Source organism: Heloderma suspectum, chromosome 1, assembly GCF_057233095.1.
Source record: "Heloderma suspectum isolate Gila_16-S chromosome 1, 16-S_ref, whole genome shotgun sequence".
Lineage (NCBI taxonomy): Eukaryota > Metazoa > Chordata > Lepidosauria > Squamata > Helodermatidae > Heloderma > Heloderma suspectum.
In genome coordinates, this window is record NC_139458.1 from 81532979 (window position 1) to 81550480 (window position 17502).

Below are 17502 nucleotides of genomic sequence, written 5' to 3' on the forward strand. Positions count from 1 at the left end.
CAGTTTACATTCCAAGTCCAAAGAAGGGCAATGCCAAAGAATGTTCAAACTACCATACAGTTGCGCTCATTTCACATGCCAGCAAGGTGATGCTCAAAATCCTACAAGCTAGGCTTCAGCAGTATGTGAACCGAGAACTACCGGAACTACAAGCTGGGTTTCGAAGAGGCAGAGGAACTAGAGATCAAATCGCCAACGTTCGCTGGATCATGGAGAAAGCAAGAGAATTCCGGAAAAACGTCTATTTCTGCTTTCTTGACTATGCTAAAGCCTTTGATTGTGTGGATCACAACAAACTGTGGCAAATTCTGAAAGAGATAGGAGTACCAGAACACCTTACCTGTCTCCTGAGAAACCTGTACGAGGGCCAAGAAGCAACAGTAAGAACCAGACATGGAACAACCGATTGGTTCAAAATTGGGAAAGGAGTATGACAAGGCTGCATATTGTCACTCTGCTTATTTAACTTATATGCAGAGTACATCATGAGGAACGCCGGGTTGGATGAACCAGAGGTCGGAATTAAGATTGCCGGGAGAATTATCAACAACCTCAAATACGCAGATGATACCACCCTAATGGCAGAAAGCGAAGAGGATCTAAAGAGCCTCTTGTTGAGGGTGAAAGTGGAGAGTGCAAAAGCTGGTTTGAAACTCAACATTAAAAAAACTAAGATCATGGCATCTGGCCCCATCACTTCCTGGCATATAGAAGGGGAAGAAATGGAAGCAGTGACAGATTTTATTTTCTTGGGCTCCAAGATCACCGCAGACGGTGACTGTAGCCATGAAATTAAAAGACGCTTGCTCCTTGGGAGGAAAGCTATGGCAAATCTAGACAGCATAGTAAGAAGCAGGGACATCACCTTGCTGACAAAGGTCCGTATAATCAAAGCAATGGTTTTCCCAGTAGCAATGTATGGCTGTGAGAGCTGGACTATAAGGAAGGCTGAGCACCGAACAATTGATGCTGTGGTGCTGGAGAAGACTCTTATGAGTCCCCTGGACTGCAAGGAGGTCAAATCAATCCATCCTAAAGGAAATCAACCCTGACTGCTCATTGGAAGGACAGATACTGAAGCTGAAGCTCAAATATTTTGACCACCTAATGCGAAGAGAAAACTCCCTGGAAAAGACCCTGATGCTGGGAAAGATTGAAGGCAAAAGGAGAAGGGGACGACAGAGGATGAGATGGCTAGATAGCATCACCAATGCAATCAATATGAACTTGAGCACACTGTGGGAGAGAGCGGAGGACAGGAAGGCCTGGTGTGCTATGGTCCATGGGGTCATGAAGAGTTGGACACGACGTAACAACTGAACAACAACAACAAATGTATAGAAAAAGTATATTTTCAAAGGAACCCTTTGTCAGGATCAGAAATACGTCATTGCTATGCTGGCGGACATCTGTCGTATTCAATGCATGCTCAGTCCAAGAGGGGAAGGGAAAAACACAACACAGAAAATCCCAAAATGGTGTTAAATGACAAACATAAACACACACACCACTCCTGGCTACACTGCCAGTGCCCACCAGTCAGGGACTGTGATAGTGATACTGTTCACATGCTGCCCCCATACTTCCCACACAGAGAAGAAGCCAATGAACTCATGACGATGGGGACAAGCCCCCAGCTCATCCAGGGCATCACAACACACACAACAGAACAGCACAGCACCCTCTTTCCACCAGTCCCAGTGGCACAGCCAGCAATAAACCTGCTACCATAAGACCCCAGGCATCTCGCAAAGCAAGGATTCAAGTCCCCTTAGGCTCCTCACTGTTTTGGAGCAGAAGACACAATGGGAAAGAAGGAAAGCCCACACAAGACAGCACCCACATGGCTTCTTGGCCAGGGGGCTTGAGAGGACCATACATTGGCCCTCCTGGGGCAAGGTTCAAGTGAGGGAAAGTCTCTTTGGTCAAGCAGCCAAGGGGAGGAATAAGTACACACAAGGGAAGCCAGTGACAGACACTGATAGCAGCAGTCTCCAGTGGCACTGCACAGGACATGACATTGGGAAGCAGGAGATGGGACTTCAAACCCTAGCGTGGGAAGGTGAAGGTCATGGCTCCACTAACCTTTTGCACACTTGGCAAAAAAAAAAAGTCATGTCACGGGCAAAGCAGAGGGAGCTCTCAGGACTCAACCCCATTGAACCCATATCCTATAGCCCCCAGCTAGCAAATCTTCAGAGCAGGATTGCACCCTTAGTTTTTGGTATCTGAGGTGGCGGTGGGGTGTAGCCATGTTAGTTTGTTGCAGCAAAAGCAACAGAGTTCTGGGCACCTTAAAGACTAACAAATTTATTATGGAATAAGCATTCATGGACTACAGGCCACTTCATCAGATGCATGAAGTGTTGTCCTGAGCTGCAGGTTTGGCGAGGGGAAGAACAAACAGTGAGGCCAGAGGGAAATGAAATGCAGTGAGTACCGACAGCGATGATTACATTATTAACAGTGGCAAGTCATGACACAGTTGTTGATGATAACACGAACATCCTAGAATTTAGCTAAATGATGCATGTAGAGTGATTAAAAAACAACTTTTTCCTGCTTCAAACTGCAGGAGGTAGAACTGAATCTTTTGATGAATGTTAATTCAGTGGTTTCTCATTCTATCTACCTTTGAAGTTCCTTTGCTCGAGAATGCCCACTTTAAGATCAGTGACAGAGCGTCCTGAGAGGATGAAATGATCTCCCCCCCCCCCCCCCCCGGTTTCTGCATACAGCCATTTCTGATGTCAAATCTGTGTCCATTTATTCTTTTGTGTTGAGACTGGCCTGTTTGCCCTATATATAGTACACGAGGGTATCGTTGCAGATAGCGGCATATATAACATTGGAAGATGAACAGGTGAATGAATCCCTGATGTTGTGGATGACATTATTATGTCCTGTAACAGTGTTGCCAAAGTGGATATGGGGACAGAGTTGGCTTTTGGGTTTGTTGCAGGCTTTAGTCCCTGTGTTTGTATCTTTATGATGGTCTGTTGCTGCTAGTTGAGTAGCTGTTTTAGGTTAGGGGTGGAGGTGTAAACTAGTACAGGTCTACCACCGAAGGCCTGTGAGAGGAAGGTCTCATTGGCCAGGATGAGCTGTAGCTCACTGCTGATATGTTGTGAACCACCCAGAGAGCTTACGCCATTGGGCAGTATAGAAATGTAATTAATAAATAGTAAATAAATAAAATGTTTGCATGGTTTTAGCTGGGAGCTATAGGTAACAAGTGGTGTGTTGTTTTCTCTTCTACTTCTGTCCTGTAATAAATGATTCCTGGAAACCAGTTTGGCATTACTGATCTGTTTTTTAACTTTGGTGGGTGGGTATTTTAGGTTGAGAAATACCTGATGTAAATCCTTAAGTTATGAGTCTCTGTCCAGCCAGTCCAAATAGACATGGTTGTATTGTACAGCTTGGCCACAGACAGTTGATTTTGTGGTGTGTTCTTGATGGAAGCTTGAAGCATGTTAATTATGTGTAGTGGTCAGTAGCTTGCCAATGTAAGATGGTGTTTACATATCTATTATGTAGTTGCACAGTAGCATTCATAAAGTGAATCTGTTGCATGGACTGGTCTAGGGATGAAAGTTATTTAAGTCCTGGTGGAACATCTCCAGTGCCTCCAGTCCATAAGGCCAGATGATAAAGATGTCAGCAATGTACTAGTGTACAAAGCCCTAAACAACTTGGGACCAGGATACCTGAGAGAGCGCCTTCTCCCTTACCAACCTGCCCAGTCACTGAGGTCATCGCAGGGCTTGCTCCTGGTGGTTCCTATGGACCTATGGCCCGATTGGAGTCCACCAAGAGAAGAGCCTTAAGCATGGTGGCCCCCTTTCTTTGGAATTCCCTGCCCCTGGAGGTGAGGCAGGCACCAACACTGCGTTGTTTCTGGCACCTCCTGAAAACAGCACTATTCCAGGAGGCATTCCTTAATTGACCAGTTATGGTTTTTATTGGCATTGTGTGTTTTTTAAACAAGTATAATTTTAACATGCTGTTTTAATCTTTTTATTCTTTTATTGTTTTATTTCTTGCGTTCAGTGCTCCAAAATCTGTTCTAGATATGGAGCGGTATATACATATTGTAAATAAATAAATGAATAAATAAATGTACCTCAGGTAGCGGAGAGGCTTTGGGGGACAGGAGCTGAGAAAGCATTATTCTATGCTTTCTCAGCTCCTGAGTCAGCCATAAAGATGTTGGCATACTGTGGAGCCCTGCCAGAACTTATGGCGGTGCCATTAATCTGAGGATACCTGTTCTCCCTAAAGCTGAAGTAATTGTGGGTGAGTATAAAGTGGCACAGTTTGGTGGATAGATGTGCTATAGCACCATCAGGGATGATATTCCTGATGGCTTGTAGTGTATCTTTGTGGAGGTGTTGGTGTAAATCCAGGGTAGGCAAACTTTTTGGGCCCCTGGGCACATCTGGCAATTTGAGAAACTGTCCTGGGCACCATCACAAATGGGTGTGCTGCAGATGAAAGCAGTGGCCTGCAGCTACCTGCCATCTTCATTTCCTAAGAATGTCTCTGAGACCCATGTGTGGCCCAGAGGCTTTCATGGGGAAAGAAGATGGGAGCAACTAGAGGCCCTCACTTTGTTTTGAAGTGATCCCAGCTGTCAGTAAGAAATTTTGTTATTAAAAAAAAATTATTAAAGAAGTAGGAGGGGTAGGGCACCGCAATCAGTGCCAAGAAAGGTGGCCAAGGATGCACTGGCGCCCACAGGCACCACATTGCCTACCCCTGGTGAAAAGGGTATCAGCATCCATGGTGGCTAGGATGGTATTCTCTGGGTAATTGTCAATGGATTGTAGTTTCTTCAGGAAGTCAGTGGTGTCCCATAAATAACATGGTGTACTGCTGGCATATGGCCAAGAATGGAGTCAATATAACCAGCCACCCCAACTCTGATGGTACCAATGCCAAAATGATGGGGCGCCCCAGATTGCCTGTTTGGAGTATTTTGAGTAGCATATAGAAGATGCGTGGTTGAGGCTCCTGTGCAGGTTTGGTCTTTGCACATCAGCAGGAAATTCCTTCATCAGGTTGTGTAGTTCCTTCTGGTATTCCTCAGTGGGATCTGAGGATGGGGCCCCATAAAATGTGGTATTGGAGAGTTGCCTCTCCGCCTCCTGTATGCAGTTCTCCTTTATCCGCCTCTTTATGATGTCAGTATTGTTTCTGAGGCTGCAGACAGTCTCATACCTCACAATTTCAGCCATGCAGAACATGATGCCACCCACAGCCTCGGAAGCAATGTAATCAGCTGTTTGTTAGGGGAAAGCAGCAGTTTATCAAGGCTCTTGTTAACAGTGTGGGTCAGTGTTATATAAAATTTGAGCCTGCCATCTTAAAACCAAGAGCACTGTTTTTATTGAGATTACTTGCACCTTGGTTTTCTATCTTGGTTGCAAATCCTTTGAAAACCCTATATGTCATGCAATAGGGCAACATGATGAATAAAAACATCAAGACACATAGAAAGAAGGGCAACAGCTAGGGACAAAAATACATGATAAGCACCTCATAAAAAGAGTCCTACTGGATCAGACCAAAGGCCTATAACACACACAAAGCAAACTCTCTGCACATTCAAAGGTAACATGGCAGGGAGAAGGGTAGGCTAGAACCTTTTATCCAACATACTAGTTTTGAACGTGCAGAAAGTTTCTTAATGTTAATGCAGGAGAGCATTCAAACACTCAATCCCTCACTTGTAGTCTTAAGAGTGCAATCCTATGTATGTTTAAACAGGAAAAAAAGTCCTACAACTCCCAGCATGCCCCAGCCAGCCATGCTAGCTAGGGCATGCTGGGAGTTCTAGGGCTTTTTTCTGAGTAAATATGCATAGGATTGCTGTGACATTACATGTATGTATATACTGAACCTGTGATTACAGTTATGTATTCCTGTTATATCTCTATATTTATGAGTCTCTCAGCCTCAGATATGCAGATGATACCACCCTAATGGCTGAAAGCGAAGAGGATCTACAGAGCTTCTTGTTGAGGGTGAAACAGGAGAGTGCAAAAGCTGGTTTGAAACTCAACATTAAAAAAACAAAGATCATGGCATCTGGCCCCATCACTTCCTGGCATATAGAAGGGGAAGAAATGGAAGCAGTGACAGATTTTATTTTCTTGGGCTCCAAGATCACCGCAGACGGTGACTGTAGCCATGAAATTAAAAGACGCTTGCTCCTTGGGAGGAAAGCTATGGCAAACCTAGACAGCATAGTCTATGAAGCAGAAGAAGCAGAGACATCACCTTGCCGACAAAGGTCCGTATAATCAAAGCTATGGTTTTCCCAGTAGTAACGTATGGCTGTGAGAGCTGGACTATAAGGAAGGCTGAGCGCCGAAGAATTGATGCTTTCAAACTGTGGTGCTGGAGAAGACTCTTACGAGTCCCCTGGACTGCAAGGAGGTCCAATCAATCCATCCTAAAGGATATCAACCCTGAGTGCTCATTGGAAGGACAGATACTGAAGCTGAAGCTCAAATATTTTGGCCACCTAATGCGACGAGAAAACTCTCTAGAAAAGACCCTGATGCTGGGAAAGACTGAAGGCAAAAGGAGAAGGGGACGGCAGAGGATGAGATGGCTAGATAGCATCACTGATGCAATGAATATGGACTTGAGCACGCTCCGGGAGAGAGCGGAGGACAGGAAGGCCTGGAGTGCTATGGTCCATGGGGTCACGAAGAGTCGGACACGACTGAACGACTGAACAACAACAACTAGTGTAAGAATGGGGTGAGTGACAGGAAGAATGGTGGATTTGCATATGTGTGATGATTGGCTGAGTGCGTGAGAAAGTGGGGATAAAGTGTGTGCACTGTATAAACAAAAGAGCTGTGCTTAAGTGAGACAGACAGAGATAGGGTTTGTAAAGGAGATGAGATAGGGACTAGATGAAAGTGGGCTTAGATCAGAGATCGGATTTTTAGGAGAGAGAGGGATCTGTGGTAATTGTGAGATCACTGACTGAGAGTGTGATCTAGAATATTGTGTGTAAGAGATTATATATTGATAATGTCATTGAAACTTAATGCTATAATTAATAAGGTTTTCTTTGTTTATAAAATGCTATTCCTTCTGCTCTCGGCTACATAAGAACTAAGGTAATAAAGGGAAACAGTACAGGTTATAGAATGTGAGAGAGAAGGTGTTTCCTGCTGGGGTGAGAAAGGCCTTAGGGAAGGGGAATTCTCACTGGGAATAGGCAGGAATGCCAGAGTTGCACCCTTAAGTAGTCTGCTGGACCCTGTAGTCTGTGACAGATCAGGCACATGGTTTGTATGCAGAAGGTCCTACATTTCATCCCTGCCACCTCCACTTAAAAGGATGTCAGGGCCAGGACCTTGCACAAAAACGTGGAGTCAAGGAAAATACAACATGTGTGGCATGGTGAACCAAGGGCTTGATTCAGATCAGGCAGTTTTATGTGTTGAAGAAGTACAATCCATCAAAAGCTGCATCATCTGCAGGAGTCCCCAGTGGGAGCGATATTCAAGACTCACAGCCTCTCCTACTTCAGCCATTGCTCCAACAGACACCTAGAGTAAGGAATCTCTCCTTTTCCCAGGAGTCCAATACAAAGATCACAAATTGAGGCCAACATTCTCCCTACACCATGGGATGTTCACTATTCACTAGCCCTACTTAGAAGCATTCTCGCCCCTTTGCCATGATACCTTAAAAGAGAAGACAGAGGGGATCACACCTGCCTTCAGCCTCTTCTGCCCTCCATAGATCTCAAACTCCTCCTGCCTGAAGTGCTCTGAACAGAGGCAGGCGCCAGAACCTGGGATCCACAGCTTCCTGGAACCAGGCTCAATGCGATTCACAGCCAAAATCCACTTCTTCCTCAGCTCGTGGGCTTTAGGGAAGCTGCGGGGGGGGGGGGGGAGAAGAAGAAGGAAAAAAAGAAATAATTCTCTTTCCCTACACAGGAGCTGCTGCTGCACATGGTGACACTGCCCCAAAGCCCCGCCCACAATCTCACACCGCCCCGCCCCCGCAGCCCCGCCCCCGGTGGCTCATAGGCTTAACATCCGCCACTCTTCGTGAGGCCCCATTCCTTAGGTCTATAACAGTCCTGACCTGTGGAAAGAGAGGCCCTTAGCACGGTTCTCCCGAGTGTCCCGGTTGGGGCAGTTAATGGCAGAGCAGGCTTTGGGCATCGTCCGCCGTTCCCCAGCAGCTTCGGGGGCCCAATCCGGCTCCCGACCAACCGCAGCCTACTTTGCCTCGCGTGTCATGGCGGCGACACCGATGCTGCACTCTGAACTGACCCTAGAAGACACCCGTCTAGGGAAACACCCCGCGCGCGGATTGGCCCTGACGGCGACCCGTTGCCGGCCGCGGTAGGTGCTGGGAGAAAGAAAATATGGCGGCTGGGCCCAGCAAGACGGATATTCAGACCCTTTTTAAGCGGCTGCGCGCAGCACCAGCGAACAAGGTACCGGGGGCGCGGTGTTAAGGCAGGAGGCCTTTTGGTGGCTCTCCGGCTTTTCTACCGGCCGGCGGTCGCGTCCGTCTCTCTCACCCCCCCCCCCCGCCCCGGTCTAGTCCGTGACAGCCACGGCCCGCCATCCGTTTGTAGCAGGGTTGGTGCTGCCTTTTTTTATTAAGGGGCTGAGCCTGTGAGTGGAAAGGCCGTCGCTCGGTGGTGGAGCACGGGATTTACGTACCAAAGTAACCCGGTTTAATCCCTGGTGACTCTAGTCTTAAAGAGGCTCTCGAGTACCAGGGCTGGGAATGACTTTGGAGAGCTGCCGCCGGTCAAAGTAGCCACCACTAGGCTGGATGGGCCAACGGTCAGGCTCGGTCTCAGGCAGTATCATATGGCTGGTCTGGTTTCCCCATTCAGACACGCTCCCTCCCTCGACTGGAGGCTCTCTATTTTTCGTCTTCCATACCTCTCTTATAGTCCTGTTTCGACTGCGGTGCAAAGAACCCAAGCTGGGCCAGTGTCACCTATGGAGTGTTCCTTTGTATTGACTGCTCTGGAGTCCACCGGTCGCTGGGTGTGCATCTCAGCTTCATCCGGTGAGTACTGGTTTTCTTGGTATGGTGGGAAATGTGTCTGATGTAGGAGCCTCTTTGACAAGACCGAGACATTTGATGGCTGTGCACGTTCATTGTGTAGCTCCAGTATCTTGTCTAATTGTGACAGAATTGGCTGTTATTTCGAAAAGCCTCTTGTGCATTCAAACGTGTTTGCTCAGTTCATCTTTGAAGAACCTGAGAATAGTCTAAACCCCTTTGTCTCACTAGTCTAGTGTACTGTTATTTGAAAACAGGCAGGGTATTGATGCAGGATTCATATGTAATAACATATTTCCTTTAGATCCTTCTTGTGAGGCATAACAAGCTATGGTTGCATGTTGACCTTTGTAATCAGAGAAGCAGCAAATGAACTTTGCTGTAACATTTTGCTCATCCACAAATGTATTTTTGCCCTGAACAATCTGAGAGTCGTTGAAAACAGACGACTACTTGCTATGATTTTTAAAAATTCTATTTCATATGGAGTGTAAATGCATATGTGTTTGCAAATGTACACAAGCAGAACCATTTTACCTATTAATAGCATGGTGCAAATTGACAGACTTTAGGGTCTCCTTTTGGTAACATTGTTTTCTACAGAAAGCATGTATTCTTGATGCTTTGCATTGTAAGTAATGCCTGCATATTTGCATCTACATAAAATTTGAAGGGGAATTTCAAAGTGGGGGGAAATCATCACAGTATAAAACTCTTCTAACATGCAGCGAAGCAATCCTAGTGCTTAGAGGGGGGAGGGAGAGAGGCTACATGACCTTTCTGAAGAGAGTTGGATAAAGGCTTGTTCCCACACCTGTGGAAGAAATAGTTGGAGTGAGATTCTGTAAGTCCTCTCTGGTTCCCTTCCCTGGCAGTGTATAAAAATAATGTCCATTGCTCTGTATTTAGATCAATTTTATTCTTTCATGTCACACCTGGTCCGCATGTAACGACAACTCATAGTTCTTCAAACCATGGGTTGTCAGGACTACAAGTAACGGAACGAGCGAGCTGACTTCTGTGCACATGCCACTTTCATTTTGAATCAGCTTTAATCAACAACCTAGGAAGGTCCCATGGCTTGTTGTTGGGTTAAACTCTGAGTTGTTTAACCCTACAACAATCCAGAGAGCTGGTTTCAAATCAGCAGTCACATCAAACAACCCAGGAATGGGGTGTTGATTAAAGCTGGTTGAAAGTGTAAGTGACAAGCACGCTCGCTCCCTTGCTCCTGACCTTGCCAATTCCTGAGTTAGACATCCCATGAATTGGAGTTGAGTTAGAGTTATGTGCAAACCAGGTTGATGTCTCTCAGCTGCATATGTGAGCTGAATCTCCTGTAAAATACAAGTCTGGAGTAGAAGGTTTGAGGGCTCTAGCTGTGGATTGTGTAATCCTAGAGCTCTGGCTTGATTGTAATTGATTGTTTGAACTCTTTTGAGTCTAATTTGGTGAACTTGTCTGAGAGAGTTTTTCTTTTGTCAGATCTACAGAACTTGATTCCAACTGGAGCTGGTTTCAGCTGAGATGTATGCAAGTGGGTAGCAATGCCAACGCGGTAAGGAGTCATTTGAAGTTAATATTGTTCAGTCACATGCCTGGATCCTTTTGGCATGTTCTTCTCTGGAAGATAGCATGGCTGTGGGAGGTGTTTGGTATTGTATTTCAAGGGGAAAATACTCAGCAAGCTGTTAACCTAAATAAATAAAAGGACACAATGAACTTTCCCTGGGTTTCTGGTATATCTGGATCCAAGTGAAAGCTGAATCATTGCAGGTCTGTGTTTGGAATTGGGCGCTTTAGGTCGCAATCCTATGGCTGCTAGACAGTGGCTGGACAGCCATAGGACTATTCAGTTCTCAGAAAACCGCCTCCCCCGCTGCCTCATAGGTGGTGGGATTGTCCTGGGCTCCGTGCTCCTAAGAGCAGTGTGGAGTGGGAGGAAAGGGGGCGTTCCCTGGGGCAGGGACCTCGGAAGGGCCAGTACGATGCTTCCTATGCGTTGTCCAGCCACCCCCACCCCTGCTCTGAAGTGCTGTAGCTAGACAGACGAAATCAGCTGTCTAGCTGCAAATGTAGGATGGCCGGAGCATGGAGGCGAAGATCCCCTCAGTGCTGTGCCCACCCTGCATTGGATAGGTAGTCGCCTCCAAGTTTGGAGGTGGCCACCTATCCCCATAGGATTGCTTCCTTAGTTGCGAAATGTTTTGTCACCCCTTTCAATATGATTTTCCTCGTTTGGTCTTGGAAGGCAACTATATTTCCTCTTTTTTTCAGATTGCCTTTTTCTGCCAGTATGGTTGCACCACCACAGACGCTAGTGCCAAGTATAATAGTCGTGCAGCCCAGATGTACCGAGAGAAGATCCGGCAGCTGGCAAGTGCTGCAATGGCCAAGTATGGGAATGATGTAAGTGCAGATGAGCTTGTGTGCTGTTGGAAATGATGAGGAATCATGATGCTTGCTGTTGCATTCAGTAGATAATCTCCTTTTTCAGCTCCTCATTGATGGGCTGAGTGGAACTCCAGGTCACTCTCCGGAAAAGAGTGATGCTGACTTCTTCCTGGAACACACACAGGTGAGATGGGCCAACTTGGATTGTCCTTTTCCATTGGAAGGCCTCCTTGATGGATTGTCTGAGAGCAGTGCAGGCCATGAATGGATTTTAACTCCATCTCTCATCATAGTAGGAATTTGTGGAGGTGAATGTAGTTGGGCATTCTGGCTCAGTGGCATGGGCCTGGCATAATTACTAGCTTTGACCCCTTGAGGTTGTTGTCTACCTTTGTGTATATATAGAGTTGCCTTATATGTTCTTCAGTGTCTCAGGTGGAGTTGGTCTTCCTAACCCTGCTGTCCAATAACCTCTAACTGGAAACTGAACCTGGGACTATTATGCATGCCAAACCTGTGCTCTTCCACTGAGATGCAGGCCCTTGCCATTTTGACAGTGTTCCGCAATAAGGATAAGCAGCACTCTGTACCCTTAGAATTTTTCTCTTTGTTCAGAGACAGTGTACTTCCAAATACTAAATCCTGTATAGAAACAGGTAATGACTGCTGCTTTGTGCCCCACTTGTGGTCTTCCTAGAGGTGTCTGGCTGGCCAGTGTTGGAAATGGAGTGCTAGACTAGGTGGACCCTTGGTCTCATCCAGCAAGACTTCTGCATTTCATGTCTCATATCTGGAATACTCCCTCTCTGAGATGAGAGTGAGGCAGATGACAGACTTCCACTTTGACTCTAAACTGGAAGTCCCATTGATTTCAGTGAAACTTCTGTGTAAGCATGCTTAGGGTTGTAGTGCTGGCCCCAAGAGATTGGTGCTCTTCTCCAAAACTATTTATTGCCAAGGAGCAGTGTGATGTATCACCCTTCCCCCACCTGTGATTTTTATAACGTCACTCCTCATAAATATTTTTACATCACCAAATACTGATTCTCGCTCCAGAATTTCAGCACCTCTATAATTTCTCAACTTCTTCCTTGAGGTAATACCTGAGAGTGAATATGTGTGGAAGGAATGCATCAACCAAAATGCAAGCAACAACTTTATTAGGACACTGCCACCACCCTCCTCCTTGTAAGGAGAGAACCTTCAGTTTCTGTGTTGGTATAGATTCATAGACAGTGGCTTTTTTTCTAGATTTATCTAATCCTTTTACTGGTAACAAATGAAACCAAGAATGGCGTGGTTTGAAATAACAAATTACAAATAAAACTTTATTTACACAGTATGAGTTGTTTCAGTGCAGTTGGAGTTTTATGTGTTAAATTCTTGTTTCAAGTTTTTATGAATTTCTTACCTACTCTACCCTTTCTAATAAGACAACAAAATAATAAATATACCTCCCTCCACCTCCCAGGGGAATCTAACCACCCCCAAAGCTAGACCCCAGTGCCCTAATCCTACCCTTCAGAAAGCCAGTCCCTATCTCCCCCCTACAGAAAACCAAGCGCCTGTTGTTCCCCCTCTCTCTCCCAACTGAAAAAAGCAACAGGCCATCAGGAGACACAATTTAAATCTGAACATTCTAACTCCCCCCTTCCTACCATAGGCTTTAGGAGAAAGGATATGTTAGAATACAGCAATCGAGCACACAAACATTAAAATACACAATTAAACAGCAAAACAAAATACCATTTTGTCACAAGTAGGGATACATCCAAGGAGATTTGCAAGGATGTTCCAAGCCCTAGGTGGGCTTGGCGCCACTCTTCCTCACAAGAAGCCACATTGAGATTGCTCTGGGGCAGACATTACTATACTCGAGAATGTGTAGTTCTTACTGGCTGTTATGCCCTTGAAATGCATGGCTAATTAAGCCAGGGAGTATGAAAGCTGCACTGCTTATCATTTGGATGGTGACCTGATTGTACTGACTGATCCAAATTGCTGAGCCTTTCTGAGGGCTGATTCATTTTCTTTAAGGCTTGTAATACCTGGGATATGGCTGAGAATGTCCAGAGCACAGTAGAGTCTTCGCTAGAGTTGGAGAGAGCAGCAAAGCCATCTGAAAACAGTGAGTTTCCACGTAAGTACCATATTGAAGCCAAATAAATACATAACTAGTCTTCCCATATTGGAGCTGACTGACCTGATTGGTTAAAAAGTCTTATTCTTGCTTGTTCTCAGGGTAGATGATGAGCAGAGGATCCATGCAGTATAATATGTGCAATGGGATCAAAGAAGATGAGGAAATCATTTCACTGATTGATGCATGTGGTGGTGCCTTCCCACAACCCTTATCAGCCTTGATCCTCTTCTCCTGTAGCGAACATTATTTTTTCTTGTTAGAAAAAAAAAAAGTATTTAGTGTGCTCAAACAACCTATTATTCCTACCTCTCTATAGGTCAGGGACGGGGAACCTTTTTGGCTCTAGGTTGCCCCCCGAACTCCCTGCCATAGGCTGGATGAACTTAGGGGGCGGGACCCTGTTTGTGACATCATTGATCTTGTCCCCTGACATCATCCGATCCCCTGCTAAAGCAACGGCTGGGTTCCTTGAGCCAACACCTTGGTCAAGGAGCTGGCTTTGCTGTGTATGGGCTTTTCACAGTTGGCTCCTTAACAGAGGAGCTGGCTAGAGGGGTGCTCCTCTGGCTTGCACCTCAGTTGGGGAGCCAGCTGCACTCTGTCCAGGCTTTCCCTGGCGGAACAAAGCTCACCACAGTGTTGACTTTGCTCCTCTGTTGCCTTCTCTACCTGGGGAAGGGAAGGTGATGGAGGAGCAAAGTAGACTCAGCCAGTTTTATTCCGCTTTGCTCCCTCTGCAGGAAAGGTGAGGGAGAAGCAACTCAGCCACAGCTCAGTCACTCTCTTGCCCCATCTTCCTTCTGAGGGTGGTACTTTAAGGATGGAGGAAGGCTTTGCCTGAGGCTCCATGAACCAGATGGACCAAACTAGCGGGCCAAATTTGGCTTGCAGGCCAGAGGTCCCCCATCCATGCAATTGGGAAAGTATCAGGTTTGTGGATGCAGTTCTGTTGGTTGACACATTCTTTGCTCTCAGTGATTCCTTGGTAGTCTCCACTGCCTCGTCCAGATAGTTTCTACGTGGAGTCTGCTCATCCCTGGCAGTGCCACAATTCAGAAATGTTCCTAGAACATCAGTTTTGTGAGACTAGAAGAAAGTAGTGCCTAGGTTCTAAAAAGTAATTAAAGTTGTTCAGTGTAGCAGATAGTGAAGTGTATCTTCCTTGATATAGATTAACTGCCATTTAAAAAAACATACCAATTCATTGTTTTGCCTGTAGAACCTGACCAGGGTCCTTCGATTGACTTGCTGAGCACGTCTCCCAAAGGGTCTCTTGGTAAGTGTAAGAACTCCTGTTTCCCTTGACACATAACGCATACCACGTATTATACAATTTCATGATGTCCTGTTATTTCTGAATATGTGGTCCCTATGTTTTGGTCAAAAACATTAATTCACTAGAGGGATTGAAGCATTGTCTTAGCTAAAATACATTAGAACTGATTTTGGCTTAGTCTTGAAGAGGAACTTTTAGTTAGTAGAGCCTATGGCCTGGTTTGGATGTGATTATATTGATCCGATAAACATGGTTATTGGACCAAGAATGAGCTATATTTTGCCAGAGCTGAATGCATATGAGGCAAGGGCAAAAAAAGGAGCTTGCAGTCACACAGCTTGTTCAAGGACCAAATAAATCACTCCACCAGACTTATAAATCCTAGTACTTGTGCCTGTGGTCTTGTTTGGGACCTCTTGCTGATGGTCAGTCAGACGTTTGAGGCCAAGCTGTACCTAGAAGTCTCCTTTTTAGTATCCCAATATATGCATGTTTTTTTCTCCCTCAGACGCATCCATGTGTCTGTCTACACAAGGGGCTGCTCCTGCCAGAGGTAACTGGCTAACAGCCTACACTGGCTACTTTACTTTCCATTCCTGTGGTTCTGCTTTCAGCCCAGTGTTTGTCTGTCTTCTACCCTCAAAGTCATTCTAAATGGGGAGTTGCTATTGCTCACCAAATGACGCTGAGGATGCATCCTGCTGTCTGGTGTTTCTTCAGCCATTTGGGCACAGATAGCTCAAGGTATAGGGAGGCATTTCAGCTGCTAGCTGCTTTGGTTCTTCTGGAATCGCTGGGCAACCTCCTAGAAAATGCATCTTAAATCCTACAGTGATGCTCTCTTGCTGCTGGGCTTTTCCCGCAGAAAACTTTCAGTTTTTTGTCCCCCAGTCGCAGTTGGAATTCCCAGACAGCAGTTATTTCTGCAGTGAAAGTCATTTGTTGGGCAGCTGAAGTCTCTTTTCTAAACTGTGTACTTTGAAGCACCTTTCTTGGTGTGGTTTTGTGCTGCTTTCTCAACCTGGGGAGGAGGCCCAAGAGGCTGGTAATTTGAATTTGCATGGTATGGCCTGTCAAATTGGCTTTGGATTTCTGTGCACTGCTACGGACTGTGGATGAATTAACCATACATGTGGCACACTTGGCCTAGCAGTCCTTGTGCTATAAAACACTGAAACTATTGCTACTAGTGTTAGTACCAACATCAGCTCATTCATTGTAGTCTTTCATTCGTGCTCATTGTTACTTTTTTCCTCTTGCAGAAATGAAACCTTCTCTCATTGGAAAGAAGAAACCAGGTGCTACAAAGAAAGGGGTATGTCCACAGAGGGGACTTTGTCTCTCTTCCTGTATGAATCCAGTTCCTTTTTCTGGTGAAGGTTTGCTCCTTGGTCCATTCCCACCTGCATGGTCCTTTGTTATATTCCCCTCTGCTGTCTAGCTTTGCAGTCTAAGGAAGATTTTCCCTGATAAATCTCACTTCCTCGTTCCTTCTGTATGCTATTTGTGGACAGCAACACTGTCCAGCATTTGGGAACCCATTTGAAAACCAGTGGTAGTTCAGAATGCACCTGGTTGATGCTATTGGTCTTTACCTCTTGGGTGGCTGTCAGAACATTAAACTTGAGTTGTCTGCAAATCTCACTGGCAGGTAGTTAAGAAGTATCAAATAGCAAAGTATTATGTTCACTATAGGAACTGGAAATCATATTTGTTTAAATTTTGTTTCTATCTTTGCATTTAGGCTTGTTGTTGTTCAGTCATTAAGTCATGTCTGACTCTTCATGACCCCACGGACCATAGCACGCCAGGCCTTCCTGTCCTCCGCTCTCTCCCGGAGTGTGCTCAAGTTCATATTCATTGCATCGGTGATGCCATCTAGCCATCTCATCCTCTGCGGTCCCCTTCTCCTTTTGCCTTCAGTCTTTCCCAGCATCAGGGACTTTTCCAGTGACTTTTCTCTTCGCATTAGGTGGCCAAAATATTTGAGCTTCAGTTTCAGTATCTGTCCTTCCAATGAGCAGTCAAGGTTGATTTCCTTTAGGGTGGACTGATTTGAGCTCCTTGCAGTCCAGGGGACTCGTAAGAGTCTTCTCCAGCACCACAGTTCAAATGCATAAATTCTTTGGCTCTCAGCATTCCTTATAGTCCAGCTCTCACAGCCATACGTTACTACTGGGAAAACCATAGCTTTGATTATACGGACCTTTGTCGGCAAGGTGATGTCTCTGCTTCTTACTATGCTGTCTAGCTTTGCCATAGCTTTCCTCCCAAGGAGCAAGCGTCTTTTAATTTCATGGCTACAGTCACCGTCTGCGGTGATCTTGGAGCCCAAGAAAATAAAATCTGTCACTGCTTCCATTTCTTCCCGTTCTATATGCCAGGAAGTGATGGGGCCAGATGCCCTGATCTTAGGTTTTTTTAATGTTGAGTTTCAAACCAGCTTTTGCACTCTCCACTTTCACCCTCAACAACAGGCTCTTTAGATCCTCTTTGCTTTCTGCCATTAGGGTGGTATCGTCTGCATATCGGAGGTTGTTGATAATTCTCCCGGCAATCTTAATTCCGACCTCTGGTTCATCCAACCCGGCGTTCCTCATGATGTACTCTGCATATAAGT

At 45.7% G+C, this 17502-nt stretch overlaps 1 protein-coding gene across 4 annotated transcripts in view; it reads left to right on the top strand.

Annotated features, from left to right (window-relative positions):
- The first annotated feature begins 8389 nt into the window (after positions 1–8389).
- ARFGAP2 (ARF GTPase activating protein 2) overlaps positions 8390–17502 on the top strand; it is a 29824-nt gene continuing 20711 nt past the window's right edge. For 2 of the 4 annotated variants that reach the window (XM_084849789.1, XM_084849807.1), the window contains exons 1-9: positions 8390–8482; positions 8954–9072; positions 10555–10627; positions 11347–11478; positions 11567–11647; positions 13501–13603; positions 14826–14882; positions 15391–15435; positions 16145–16197. In XM_084849789.1, coding sequence (XP_084705915.1) covers positions 8411–8482; positions 8954–9072; positions 10555–10627; positions 11347–11478; positions 11567–11647; positions 13501–13603; positions 14826–14882; positions 15391–15435; positions 16145–16197 — 735 coding nt within the window. In that variant the 5' untranslated portion in view covers positions 8390–8410. The remainder of the gene's footprint in view (positions 8483–8953; positions 9073–10554; positions 10628–11346; positions 11479–11566; positions 11648–13500; positions 13604–14825; positions 14883–15390; positions 15436–16144; positions 16198–17502) is intronic. The other 2 variants (XM_084849799.1, XM_084849817.1) reach the window with 1 other exon arrangement.